We start from the raw sequence: 14,529 nt of genomic DNA, 5'->3' as shown, positions 1-14,529 counted from the left end.
TCAGCAAAGAAAAGTATAGAATGGATTGTAACTAAAAGAAAAGTATAGAATGCATTGTGACCAAAAGAAAAGTCTATAATGCAATGTAACCAAAACCAAAGGGTGTCCAGGCCTGCCTGCAGCTGGAGCTGACAGCTGTGGGCACAGCTCTGTCACCCACCACCCTGGAAATCCACACCAGGAACTTGTCCCCATGATGGCAAAAGGGAAGGAAATACCTCTATCCCCAGGCACCAAGGACTGGATTTGGTTAAAGGTAAGGAAATACCTCTATCCCCAGGCACCAAGGACTGGATTTGGTTAAAGGTAAGGAAATACCTCTAACCTAGGCACCAAGGAATGAATTTGGTTAAAGGGAAGGAAATACCTCTATCCCTAGGCACCAAGGGTTGGATTTGGTTTAAAGGTAAGGAAATACATCCATCACCAGGCACCAAGGGTTGGATTTGGTTAAAGGTAAGGAAATACCTCTATCCCCAGGCACCAAGGACTGGATTTGGTTTAAAGGTAAGGAAATACATCTATCCCCAGGCACCAAGGGTTGGATTTGGTTTAAGGTAAGGAAATACATCCATCACCAGGCACCAAGGACTGGATTTGGTTTTCACTCAAGCCCTTTACCAGTGTGCTTGCGTTTGGTGCCAGCTCTGCCTGTGCAGCCAAAGAGAAAGGGATGTTTGCAAAGGGAGCTGAGGTCCATCCCCCTCTGTGCTGGGCAGGGAGCAGAGCAGCCCCTCAGGGCCCCCGGGAGGCTCAGGAGGGAAGAGCCCTGCAGCCACCGTGGTTTGGGGATGTAAAAGCACTGCAGCCAGGCACAGGAGGAGCTCTGAGCTCCAGCCAGCTCTCAGGGAGCTCAGCCCCTCCTCTGCACTGCTCCAAGTTCCCAAAGAGCCACGGCAGCTCTGAGCACTCCCAGGGACAGGTTTTGCTCTCCCGCTCTCAGAAATTCCTCCAGGCTCTCACTGCAACCCCGAGCACTCCTGAGGATCAAGGCCAGGGCATCTCCTCCCAGCCCAGTACAATTAACAGGAAACCTCATTAACCCTGCCAGGCTGAGCACAGAACAGCCGTCACCACAAACTCAGAGAGCAATCCTTCCTGGCTGTTTGTTCTGAAATGCCAAAACATTTGTTATGTGACAACAGGAGGGAGAACAATAGATTTCATAATGTTGTTATTTAACATCAGTGCTCACTGAAAGGACACGAGCCTGAGTGCTTGGGAAAAGTGGGAAGAAAAATGGAAAACACTTGAAATGCTTGGATATAAATGACTCGATTTTCTGAGTGCTTTATCCATTTGTTTGTGTGCATTTGATCCAGAAAACAGGATCCCAGGAGAATGAGGAGAGGCTACTCCCATCACAGCTGAATGATGAACACGGCCAAAGACAGGGGGAGCACACTGAGCCCCCAGGAGGGGCCTGCAGGGCCCTGGAAGCCTCCCCAAAGCTCCCCCTGTGCTCTGCACCCTCACACTCATCACACCCGGGCTCTGTGGCCCTCCAAGGGCCCAGCCCCACGCCCAGAGCCTGGCTTTGCTAGGCTGCCCCTCAAAGCTGAGCCCAGAGCGGGCTGAGCCTGCCTGGCCTGCCCGAGGGGCTGCAGGGGGAGAGCTGAGCCCAGCCTGCAGACCTGGGCAGCACCAGCAGCTGCTCCTCATCCTCACTGCTCCTCCTCATCCTCACTGCTCCTCCTCATCCTCATGGCTCCTCCTCATCCTCCCACAGCTCAGCCCATCCTCACTGCTCCTCCTCATCCTCACTGCTCCTCCTCATCCTCCCCAGCTGTCCCCATCCCCTCCCAGCCCTGCCCAGCCCAGCCCAGCAGGACAAGGAGGGACACACATCGTGCAGCCCAGCAGTGGGAGAGCAGCAGAGCCCCCTGAGCTGTGGGAATGGGCCATTTGGGGAGAGCAGAACGTTCATAAATGCACTCCAGATCTTTCATTTATCTGTTAGGAGGCATTCAAGTGGTCTTTTGCTAACGACTTCAATATATATATTTCTTACAGATAGCAATTAACCTTCTGGTACAGATTAATCTTTAAAAAAAAATCAAAGATGAATTAATCTTTGAAATTCAAGTATTCAGTAGTTTCATTAATAATCTGAAATTGTCCTTTAGATTTCCCATAATTAGACTATTCCCCTAATTTATTAATCCCACAGACTGCAGAGCATGTTTCAAATCTTCATCTCCTGCCACAATGACATATTCAAACTCGCTTGAAGTGCTCATAATAAAAGTCACTTTGTGAAGAATTATTAACTCAGAGGATCAAGCAAAGTCTTCATGTGCCAAAGCATATTTGAAAACTAAGCAGGGGAAGCACTTTCCACTGATCCTCAGATTTCCTAAGATCCCAGCTGATCAGACACAAGTTTGATGAAACTCTGCCTTCAGGACAATTAGCTGGCGACAGAGGGCAGCCAGAGCCAGGAGAGGTGCAGGGACCCAGGGAGCAGAGCTGCCCTGTGCCAAGGGACAGCGCCTGGGGCCTGGCACACAGCTCTGGGAGCTGCCAGCCCCTGCTCCTGCTGGGGTGGCTCAGCTGTGGCCTGGGGTCCCTCCAGCCTGGGCTCTGACCTGCCTCGTCCTAGGGGCTGCACAGGGACAGCCAGGCAGGGGCTGTGCTGCCCCATCCCTGCCCCCAGGGGCCATTTCCAGCCTTTCCTGCCCCATCCCTGCCCCCGGGGCCGTTCCCAGCCTTTCCTGCCCATCCCTGCCCCATCCCTGCCCCCGGGGCCATTCCCAGCCTTTCCTGCCCCATCCCTGCCCCCGGGGCCATTCCCAGCCTTTCCTGCCCATCCCTGCCCCCGGGGCCATTCCCAGCCTTTCCTGCCCCATCCCTGCCCCCAGGGGCCATTCCCAGCCTTTCCTGCCCCATCCCTGCCCATCCCTGCCCCCGGGGCCATTCCCAGCCTTTCCTGCCCCATCCCTGCCCCCAGGGGCCATTCCCAGCCTTTCCTGCCCCATCCCTGCCCCCAGGGGCCATTCCCAGCCTTTCCTGCCCCATCCCTGCCCCCAGATGCCATTTCCAGCCTTTCCTGCCCCATCCCTGCCCCCGGGGGCCATTTCCAGCCTTTCCTGCCCCATCCCTGCCCCCGGGGGCCATTTCCAGCCTTTCCTGCCCCATCCCTGTCCCCGGGGCCATTTCCAGCCTTTCCTGCCCCCAGGGGCCATTTCCAGCCTTTCCTGCCCCATCCCTGCCCCCCGGGGCCATTTCCAGCCTTTCCTGCCCCATCCCTGCCCCCGGGGCCATTTCCAGCCTTTCCTGCCCCTTTCCAGGGCTGGTTCCTGTCACTGCCCCGGGCAGTCCCTGCCCAGCCTGTTCTGTACAGAGTTTGCACCAATACCCACCCTGAGGCCCTTCCCTGTCCCCCTGCCCTGTCCCTGTCCCAGGGCTGAGCCCGTGCAGCCCCAGGCTGTGCCAGGGAGCCATGGCACCCATGAACACCCCAAGCCTGGGCTCACAACCCAAGGCTGGGCCAGGCTCCAGTGCCCCAGGCAAGGGCAGGAGCTGCATCTCCAGCCAGCCCTGCTCCACTAAACCTCCCAAAACCAGATCTCCTTGTGCTTGCCAGGCTCTGGAAGCCCAGGGACCTTGTTTAGGCAGGTATTAAAGCCTGTCAGAGCTTCACCTGAGCTGTATGGCACAGGGAGCTGAGTGCAGCCCTAGGCAGCAGCCAGGGATCAGATCATCCCAGCCTGGCTCTGAGGAGCAGCTTTGGGCAGCCTCCCTGTCAGAGCCTTCATCCCCAGCATCGCCTCCCTGCCCCTGCACACACCCAGAGCTGAGGGGAGCAGGCTCTGCTCTGCCTGCAGGGGCTGAGCTTGGTGCTGGCTGCATGGACAGCTCATGGAATAAACGTAATTCTGCACCAGGCCCAGGAGATGGGATCCTGCTCTGCAGCCAGAGCCTGTCCTTCACACAGGGAACACATTTTGGGCACGAGTTTGCAACAGTGGATATTTGCAAATAAAGCCAATTTTAAATTCCAGTGAGCACTGGCATTTGTCACTTCCTGCTGTATTAAATCCAAACCCATTTGCTTTAATACCACATAAATATGCATTTGTAGGAACAGAAGAGTTTATGCAAATGTGGGTTCCTTCTGTGACACCAACATAAGGAAACAATTCCAGCTCCCCCTCTCCAAGGCCCCTTCCTTTAAGCCCAGTGACTTTCCCTGCCTGTTCCCTGGCAGGTGCTGCCAGCAGGGATCCATCACTTTGGGGCAGTTTGGGGCAGTCCCTGCAGACAGAGCCAGTGCTGTGGGACCAGCCTGGGCATGGGGAGCCCTGAGCTGCTCCAGAGCAGCTCCTGCCCAGGCTGGGCACTGGGCTGGGCACTGGGCTGGGCACTGGGCTGCTTTCATTGAGGCAGTGCCAGGCAGGGACACCTGTGAGTCCCATCTGGGGAGCACAGCAGAGCCTGCCCTGGTTCTACCTGCAGAGCCTCTGGACACAGCCCCTGCATTCATCACCAGCAATGAATTCCATCTTTTGCTGCTTTCTCCTTCCCAGCACAGGCATCAGCTCCAAACACTGCAGTTCCCAAACCCTCACGAGTCTGGATTACAAACCAGCTGGCCAAGGACTCACACCCAGCTCTGGCATGTCTCATCCCACACCAGCAGCCCCTGGGCCCTCAGGGGAAGGTTCTGAGTTCCCTGCCCTGAGCAGGGCAATGCCAAAGAAAACCCAAAGCCAGCTCAGAGCAGGCTGGCAGGGAGAGCTGGGCACCAATGGTGGCACCAGCCAGGCTGGAAGCAGCTCACAGCACAGCTCAGCCTGGGGAGACACACACAGGGGCTCAGCCTTTCCAAACCTGCCTTCTGCCCAGGCCCACAGCAGGAAAGCTCAGCCAGTGCAGCAGCAGGAGCTGGGCACGACTCAGGGCTTCTAAATGCCCCAGAAATGACAGAAAACCACTGAGGGCTCCCACTCTCTGACCCTCCATGAGCAATTTAGGAATGACCACATCCAGGAGCCACGGCAGAGCATCGCAGAGAGCTGGAGCAGCTTTAGGAGCAGACGTGAGCCCTGGGAGCACAGGATGACATTGAGCACAACACAACACAATGGCTTGCTGAGCAGCACGGGCCTACCTGCCTCTCTGGAAATTTGCATGAAGGACTCCACTCCTTTTTCTCCATAATTCCCTTCAGATGCCAAAGTGGACACATAATTCCATCCCAAAGCTTTCACAATGTCCACCATTGCTTGTGCTTGGAAGGAATCTGGAGGAACCACCCGTGAGAAGAAATCATAGCGCCTGTCATCGCTCAACTCGGGGGCAGTTGAGGCATAACTGATTTGTGGGATCTGTAGAAAAAAACAATTTCTGATAAATACACACATTCACATACTCATGGCACTTCTTGCAGCAGCAGCAGCTAAAGCACCTGGCTTCAGCTGAGCTTTGGCTTTGCTGTGCTCTGCACCATGTTCCCCTGCAAGGTACAGGGACAGGAGCAACCCTTCACTGGCTCCAGTTACCCAGAAAAACTGGGAGCCAGCTGCTCCCAGTTACCCAAATAAAGCTCCCAGTTACCCAGGTAAAGCTGGGAACCAGCTACTCCCAGTTACCCAGGTAAAGCTGGGAACCAGCTACTCCCAGTTACCCAGAAAAAACCAAAGCTCCCAGTTACTCAGAAAAACTGGGAACCAGCTGCTCCCAGTTACTCAAATAAAGCTCCCAGTTAGCCAGGTAAAGCTGGGAACCCACTGCACACAGCTCTGGATGTGCACATCCAGCACTCCTTCCTTTAAGGCACTCAAATCAGCACACGAACATTTTAAGCCCTCCCTGCCCTGGTCTGGCTGTGCTGGTTGCAGCAGGATTTGGGACCCTGGCACAGTGGGGTGAGCTCTGCACCTGCCAGCGCTGCCTGAAAGCCAGGCTGACCCTTCCTCAGCCTCAGGAGGGTGAAGGCTCCAGGCCAAGTAGGTTCAGTTTTGATTCCCTCTGATGAAGAAGGGCGTGAAGGCTGCTGAGCAGGGACACGTCTGTCACACACAGCCTGGGCACAGCTCAGCTCTGCCCCAGCACAGCAGGCACTGCCTCCCCTGCTCGCAGCAGCCTCTCTCACAGCTCCTTCTGTAAGAGAGCCAGAGCAGTGCCCAGGCTGCTCCCCTGCTGCCCCCGGGCCCTGAGCAGCCCCTGGGCTGACAGCACACCAGTCCCCAGGGCCATTGTGTCCCACAGCCTGGGACTGCTCCCTAAGCCAAGGACCCTGCCCTGACTGTCACTGCAGCCCCAGGGAGGGGAGGGGAGAGCTCTGCCCTGCACACCAACCATTTATTTAATACCTGAGCCCAGGGCAGCACCTGCTGCTCACAGAGGTGTTGTCCTTATATTGCAAAGGGTCCATTCTGTTGTCTCCTTATTTCAAGAGTTTGGTGCCTCCTTGCTGTTTCTTGTAGGCAGCTCCTCAGAGCACTGACTGCTCCTGACTCCAGCTCCCCCTCAATCACCCACCCCACTCTTCTATAGCACTCCTTATTGGCCACACCTGTGGCCTGGTAAATCAGGCCTGCTCCTGATCTTTAATAATCGGCCCAACTGCAGCTCTTTAGGGTAGGATTACTTTCTATACCACCTTTATTTTCTTATATTCTATCTCCCTACACACAAGCACCTCCTGCACGCCCAGCTTTGGTCTCTGCACAGCACTGTGCAGTATTTATCACCTACAGGTATTTACCAGCTCCTGCCTCCTCAGAAAAACAAATCTGATCTGTATTGCCCCAGGATGAGCTCTGCAAAGGGCTCTGCACCTCTGGCTCCACAGGGAGCAGGGCAAGGGGAGAGCAAGGGCTGCTTTCTGCAGCCAGCAGGAAAGGGAGGCTGAAATGTCAGGTTTTATCCGTGGCAGTTCTTTGTACTCCAACTTGCCAACAACTGCTTTTTCAACTCAAAATCAAAAGGAGCACATTATGCACTTCCACAACAAGCACAGCTTCTACAGAATCTGCTGCATTGCTTATACTCCTAAGGAGACCTTTTGGATTTTAAATCTTTTTCCACTGTTCATAAAATATTAACTACTGCTGGCTGCTTCAATCACTTGGAGTATACAAAGCAGATATGAGGTGTTTTACCGGTGTTTCTAACAGGATATCTAAAAGCAACATGAAGTTGTATACATGTGCCAAGTAGAATTCTCCTCCTGCTCTGTTCAACTACAGGGAGGAAGGTCCTTCAGTGGGTGCCAGGCACTGCAGCCACCACAGTTCCCCTGCCCAGAGTGGCAGAGCCCATTGCAGACACCTGCAAGAGGCACCTCCTGCCCCTGCCCAGCTCCCCATGCACTTCAGCAGCAGCCCAGTGGCCAAACCGGGCACCCACCAGGTCAAAATCAGCCGCAATTTAACAGCTGCCTCCAGGGAGCTCCACACGGGCACCTCCAGCTCCTGCCAGCCCTGAAGTGCCCTTCAGGATAAAAATGGATTGTCCAGCTCAGCGAGACCCACGGGCAGCTGGGCAGGGTCCCTGCTCTCTGCTCCAGGGATGCTGCCCATGGTGTCATGGGCAAGGCCAGAGCTTTAGATCAGAGTTGAAATTGGAGTTTTAAATCAGAGTGCTCTGTTGAGGGCTTTTCAGCCTTGCAGAAAAATGTTTTCTGCCTCTTCACCATTTTATTTTTCTCTCATTTTGGTAAAGTCTGTTCTTTATCATCAGCTCAGAAGTGGAGTTGGAAGAAGCAGGATTTCTGTTCCCTCACATTTCCCCATTTTCTGTTCTGACACATCAGAAGCTGCAGAGGAGCCCAGGGTGCTCTCCCAAAGGCCCCAGCACCTTGCAGAGGGGCTGTGATCCCAAAGGGACCCCGATGTCCTGGCCCTTGCCCAGCTGCCCTTCCCCGGCAGGAGCGGAGCTGGGGCTCTCTGAGGGACCCGAGGAGCTGGCAGGGAGCATCTCACCCTCGGGGGAGGCAGCTTCTCCTCAAGGCCTGTGTTTGTGCACCCTGCACACGCCCTGCAGGAGCTCCACGTGTGTGAGCCGAGCCTGGCTGATGCTCTGGTGGCAGCAAGGGGGAATGATTAATGCTGGGCACATTGTCTTAGTCAGTGATTAATTGATGTTAATTTATTTCTAACGTTGACCATTATTCTTCATTTATTTCATTCTCTCCTGCTAATGAAGAGCTGTCTCTGGGTCACTCTTGTTGTGTTGCTCAGGCTCCTGCAGGAGAGCAGCTGCAGCAGGAGCAGCACAAACAGCCCAGGGAGCCAGGAGGGTCCTCAGCCTCTCCTTCCCCAGCAGCCCCAGCCCCAGCAGCAGCCTGGGAACAGCTCAGAGCAAACCCCAGTGAAACACCAACTCAAACAGCTCACTGCAGAGCAAACCCCACTAAAATACAACCTGGAACAGCTCAGAGCAAACCCCAGTGAAACACAGACTGGAACTGCTCAGAGCAAACCCCACTGAAACACAGACTGGAACAGCTCAGAGCAAACCCCACTGAAACACAGACTGGAACTGCTCAGAACAAACCTCACTGAAATACAACCTGGAACATCTCAGAACAAACCCCACTGAAATACAACCTGGAACATCTCAGAACAAACCCCACTAAAATAAAACCTGGAACAGCTCAGAGCAAACCCCACTGAAACACCAACTCAAACAGCTCACTGCAGAGCAAACCCCACTGAAACACAGACTCCCTGTTGCAGTTTCCTTTCCAGACCCACTGGGTGCTACTCTCCAGCCCCACATCCTCCTCCTCTCCCTGCTCAACAAACCCTTTTTTCCAAGAAAAATGGCAGAGTGTTTGAGTTGCTCACCAAAGGCACATGTCTGTCCTGGAACACACCAACCCCAGAGCACATCCCAGCCCTCCCTGGGGTACAGGACTGCCAAAGCCTGGCCTCTGTCCCAGAGTCAGCCCCAGCTGCAAACACCCCAAACAAGCAGTTATTGCTGCTGTGCTGCAAACCCCCCAAACACCAAACGTTATTGCTGCTGTGCTGCTTGCAGGGACTGAGCTCAGCCCCTCTCGGTCACTCATTACAGATGATGAGGAAGATGCACCTGAACCCACCTCAGGCACTGACAGCAGCCAGGAGACTTCAGAAAGGCAATTTCCCTGAGGACCTGAGCAATTAAGATAATGCAGGAGTGCCCCTACTGAGACATTAATGAGCTCCTAGCAGGGCAATATGAGGTTCACAGTTTGCTGCGATTCTACTTTCAATTTTATCGATTCTGGTTTCCTGGCAATGGGGAGAGCTCAGCCTGCTCTGGCAGAGCCTCTGGAGCCACCACGTGTGGCAGGGCAGAGTCAGGCTACAAACACTGCAAATGCCCCCAAACTACCCCAATTCACACACAGGAGCTGCCTGGAGCCTGCTCCAGCTGCAGAGCTCTGGTGTGAGCTGATGGTCGAGGAGCAGCCTGGCATCTGTTCAGGGCTTGGGTTTTGTTAATTTAGGAATGTATCAGGTCAGGGTTTGATCCTCAGTCAGCACAGCTCCTCCTGTGCCCCATCCCCATCCCAAACTGCAGGACAGACAGCCCCAGCATCCTGCCCAGAGCTGCTTCCCCTCTCTAGAGCTCAGCTCACTGAAGTTTCTCCCTGGTTATTTTCTCTGGGCAAAACCCCTCCAGACCCTTCTCATTCCCACTTTGCCTTCTGAGCAGGAAGGAAACCTGGCAGGCAGTTCTAGAAATCCAGATATCCACGGGAAGCAGTCCCTGCCCTTGGCACGGGGCTGAACAGAGCCTTAAGCTCCCTGGAGCCCAAGCCATGCTGTGATTCGATGGAAATTTCACCCAATACACTGAACAAGGTCAGAGCTTGTCAAGGTAACAGGAGCAGATCCTCCTGCTGCTCTCCAGTGCCTGAACTTGAGCTCAGCATTTCCCCAGGAGCTGCCCCGGCCGGAGAGAAAGGGAGGGAGAACAATGAAGAAAGTTCTCATGTAAGTCCATTTCAGGAGCACCAGCAAATATTCCTGAGCAATGGAGGGAACACAGAGATAAACCCAGGAATGATTCCTGCCCCTGAATTTCGGTTGTATCTGCAGTGGCTCTTTGCACCAGCCCTCCCAGCTGGGCTGAGCTCCTGGAGCTCCATCTCCCACTCCTTGGCCAGTGCCAGGATACAGCAGCACCTTTGAAAATCCCCAACTCCTCATCACCATCATTGTTATTATTATTATTATTGTGGATGGAGCCCATCACTGAAACAAACACTTCCAAAACGACTTTGGGTTTCTCAAACAACTGCCCCTCTAATTGAACACATTTCAGTTTAATTCATTTCAAGCCTGGAAAGAGCCCATTTCCAGGCACACAAACCCATCCCATCCCCACCACAACTGTCACAAAAAGCCATGAAAAGCCGTCCTGAGTGGTCCATGCCAGCTGGGAGCCTTCTCTGTACCCACAGGGTCTTTCCTGCTTCCTTCCCTGGAGTGAGAAAGCACTCCTGAAACAAATCACTGTAGCAATTAAGGGACAATAATTACAGCAATTAGTACTGTCCACATGGCTCATGGGAGCACTTCATCAGCTCAGAAAGCAGGAGACAGGATCATAAACACCCAGCAAAGCGAGATGTGTCCATAAATGTGAGATATCCTGCGCTTCATCTTGATGACCTGAGCCTGGACCAAGGTCTGCTCGTGACAGTGATGAGCTCATGGCACAGATTGGTTTTTTATAGAAAAACAGGGGGGGATTTCTTAGCTTTTAAGTGCTAAAAGAACCTTGGACTTGAAGAACCTGACTTGAAACCAAGAGACGCAAAATTGTAATGAAAATGAGTCACAGCACAAAAATAAACACCTCACCCCTCCTAAAGCTGTAGATAAAACTGTCCTTGAATAAACAAGGACATCATCCCTGTCTCAACATGTTCACATACTGGGGATTGGGACTCAGCCATTTATACTTTCCTAGGGATGAATTATTTACTAAAATGCTTTACTTTCCATCCTACTGACATGGAAAAAGAGTTTTAGATACACACTTACCTAATTTGGGTGTGCAAATTCCTCTTTGTGAATAAAGCTGTGTTTATGTAATCACCAAGATCCCGAGTGAGCACTTCTCAGAAGTAAAATTAACTGGTATTTCTATTACTCCCATTTTAATTTCTCTTGGTTTATCTGCACTGTGATTCAATAATATTGGGCAAAAATCTGATTTATAATTGTTAATTACTATTTCCAAGCCCTTGATCTACAGCCACCCTTCTTGGAGGGAGGCTCCTGGAGGGCACCAGCCCTTGGCATGGCAGAGGGGCCCTGGCTAAGCCCTGGGCAGGCAGGAAAGGCACAAGCACCAGGGCCACCCTCCGTGGCACACAGGAGCCACCACAAAGGCCTCTCTGACCCCCAAAGAGGGATATTTATCTCCTGCACCACGGGGATTGTTGGTACTGAAGGCCAAGGCACAGGGACAAGTATGACACGTCCCCATTTAATATTTCACAGTGAAATATTCAGCTTGGTGAGAAACGGATGGGGTTTAAGGTGCCTTCCAAGCCAATCCATTCTGTGCCTGTTCTGTGCACAACACAGGGAGAGGAAGGGCTTGTCTGCCTCTCCCATGCCCTGAACACACCCTGCGAGGTCTTAAAAACGACAAAAAATTATTCCCATTCCTCTGGTGCTCAGATTTACAGCAGCCAGGGCGTTCTCAGGAGGTTCCTGTCACACCCAAAGTGCTGGGCAGATGCTCAGGGTCCCTGGCACCGGCAGCACTGGGGATTTGGTTTTATCTCCTTCCCCATGCACCATTGGCCATCCCTGCCTGCGCTCCCGGGAGCTGAGGAGCCAGAGGGATGCAGGGACACCCAGCACTCACATCCCTGCAGTGATGGAGCTCCCACATCCAAACACGGACTCACCAATTCCAACTCTTCTGAAAATAAATCAGGAGCAGAATATAAACAGAGCGAAGCAGCTTTTATGTTTTATTTATGTGTACACACTGCTCCATTCATCCCAAACAGATAATTGAACCTTATATTGTCTATGCATATTTTAAAAGGTTTTTAATCTGCAAGCATAAATCTCATTGATTTTGAAAGTAGCCCGATAAAGACAGCACCAGTAACGACTCATTCAGCAGCCAGGCTGAGACAGAAAACGTTCCTGGTGGCAGAAGAACGCTCTGTGAAAGCAATCCACAAACAGACACACAAACCCAGCCCTGGGAAACCAACTGCACTGTGGTACAAGGGGAAGCACTCATCCTGTGAGCCGAGGTATTGGGCTAAGTGAGAGCTGTGGCTGGGGTATGAGCACAGCTCATCCGTGCATCATATAATAATTGCAATCCTAGGAGAGCATCCACGCTCCTGTCCTGGAAAGTAAGGCTGGGATTTGAATATTTATTCCTGAATTTTCAATATAGCCAAGAGTCTGACAGCCAAGGAGAATAAAGCTCTGGCCTTGGTGCCCTGACACAGTAACACATCCAAAATCTGGCCACAGAGATTCAGCTGCATTGAGCGGTCATTTCTAATTTCAGTGTGCAGTTAAACTTTGGGCAGGCAGCTCAACAGCACAGTGAGCAAACCCAGGTTCTGTGAACAATTTCCAGTGAGCAGATACTGCAGAAGTTGGAGCCTGTTCTCATTCAAATGTCTGAGTGGCCTCAGACAATGGGATCTCTCCAGCCCCCCAGATCCTCTGACACCCCAAGGGAACCAGCTGCATTTCAAGCAGTAAATGATGTTTTAAACAGGGCTTCTGGAGCTCATTTCCCTCCGTGCAATATTGGAAGTATTTCTGAATTTAAAAATGTGTCAAATAACGAAAACCCCCGGGTTTTTAATGTGCTCACACACTGTGGCTGACTGAACCGTTCTGCTTGAGCTTAAACTGCCTGGTTTGGATTGGCACTTTATGGAAAGCTTGAGGCAAGAGCAGAGCTGTGAATTATACAGAATGTGTCTAAGCTGCTGCCTGACCTCCCTGCAGCCCTGCTCACCCACACCTGCGAGCCTCAACAGCTTCATCCTCCTCCTCTTCCTCCTCCCCTTGAGGTGTGCCCACAGCCAAAGCCCAGGGTGAGATGTGCTCACCTAACTCCAGCTGGAGGTGACCAAGCCAGGCTGGAAATTGAAACCAAATTCACGAGCAGAGGCACAAACCTGCCCAGCCTGCCCTGGTGGGCACAGCAGCCCCGCTGCCGTGTCCCAGTGACACCAGGGAGAGGAATTGCCCCAGCCCAAGGGCTCCTGGCAGCCCCACTCACTGCACAGAGCCCCTGTGGGGACAAGGGGCAGGCAGCTGGGTGGGACACAGCTGTGAGGCCTGCCCTGGGCAGGAGGGGACAGTGCACAGCTGATTGTCCTGGGGCTGCCTGCACTGGCTGGTTTGGTTCTGCTGCGAGCTGGTTCCAGGGACTGGCATGGGCTGAGTGATAAAATCGCAGCCATCCATTCCTCATCTTCCCTTTTCTACCAGCAAATTCGGGCAGGCACTCAGCAGCACGGTGAGCAGACCCGAGTTCCTGTGAACAGCTCCCACTGAACAGACACTGCAGAAGTGGGAGCTGTTCTCACTAAAATGGCTGAGTGCTCTCATGGACACCACTGCAAACCATCTCCTCCTACAGCACAGAGCCCAGAGCAGCATTTCAGAGCCCCTGAGATGTACCAGGCTGCAAGGGCAGCCCGGAAGGGAAAACCCTGTGTGAGAGCAAGGGTCCAGCTGGGTGTTCTCACCCCCCAACCCTCACAACCAGTGTGCAAACATCAAACTCCTGCCATTTCAGCAGCACCAGCACAAACGTGTTCTCAGAAGTGGTGATTTGCTCCAGGTAAGAGCAGCCCTCAGTCCAGGTGCTCCTTGCTGCTGCAGCCTCACTCCAGTGAGGTCACTGCTCCTCCACACCCTGGCACTGTCCGTGTCTCCTGCCCAAGGCACGGCCTTCTCAGCCAGGAGGGCTCCACCAGAGATAAATTACAAGGCTGAAAACACTCCAAGATCAAATCCAACCCTTCCCCAGCACTGCCCAGGCCACCACTGCCCTGTGTCCCCAGGTGCCACCTCCACAGGGCTTTGAAATCCCCCCAGGCATGGGGACAAGGGGATCTCCAAGGTCCCTTTCAACCCAAACCACTCTGGGACTCTGTGACACAAATGACCCCAAATTCACCACGTGCGCAGCTGCTCTGACCCAAACACCAGGGATTGAGTCCCTGCACCCCAGTGAATTCCAGAGAGCCAGCAGCTCCCACAGTGCCCTGTGGCTGGGGAGAGCTGAGCAGGAGCAGAAATGCAATTGTCAGAGTGCACAGCGCACAGAGCCCAGGCTGCCACTGTCCTGTGCCCCTGGGGGAAAGGCAGAGACCAATGAGCAGGTGTTGGTCTGTGAACAAAATCATGGAGCTGGTAAGGATGGAGAAGATCTCCGAGATCCCTGTCAGCCCAGCAGCACTGCTGTGTGCACCATGCCCCGTGTCCCCAGGTGCCACCTCCACAGGGCTTTGAAATCCCCCAGGGATGGGGGCCCCTGGGCAGCTGTGCCAGGGCTGGGCATTCCTTTCCATGGGGA

At 53.4% G+C, this 14,529-nt stretch overlaps 1 protein-coding gene across 2 annotated transcripts in view; it reads right to left on the bottom strand.

Moving 5' to 3' along the window:
* The window catches only part of GRM7 (glutamate metabotropic receptor 7), a 194,169-nt gene that overhangs the window by 109,775 nt on the left and 69,865 nt on the right, over nucleotides 1-14,529 (bottom strand). For both annotated transcript variants that reach the window (XM_036391148.2, XM_036391149.2), the window contains exon 2: nucleotides 5,114-5,330. In XM_036391148.2, the coding sequence (XP_036247041.1) occupies nucleotides 5,114-5,330 (217 nt within the window). The remainder of the gene's footprint in view (nucleotides 1-5,113; nucleotides 5,331-14,529) is intronic.

This window comes from Molothrus ater, chromosome 11 (genome assembly GCF_012460135.2).
Source record: "Molothrus ater isolate BHLD 08-10-18 breed brown headed cowbird chromosome 11, BPBGC_Mater_1.1, whole genome shotgun sequence".
NCBI classification, from domain to species: Eukaryota; Metazoa; Chordata; class Aves; order Passeriformes; family Icteridae; genus Molothrus; species Molothrus ater.
The sequence above is the reverse complement of the archived record's forward strand: the minus strand, read 5'-3'. Positions and strand labels throughout refer to the sequence as shown.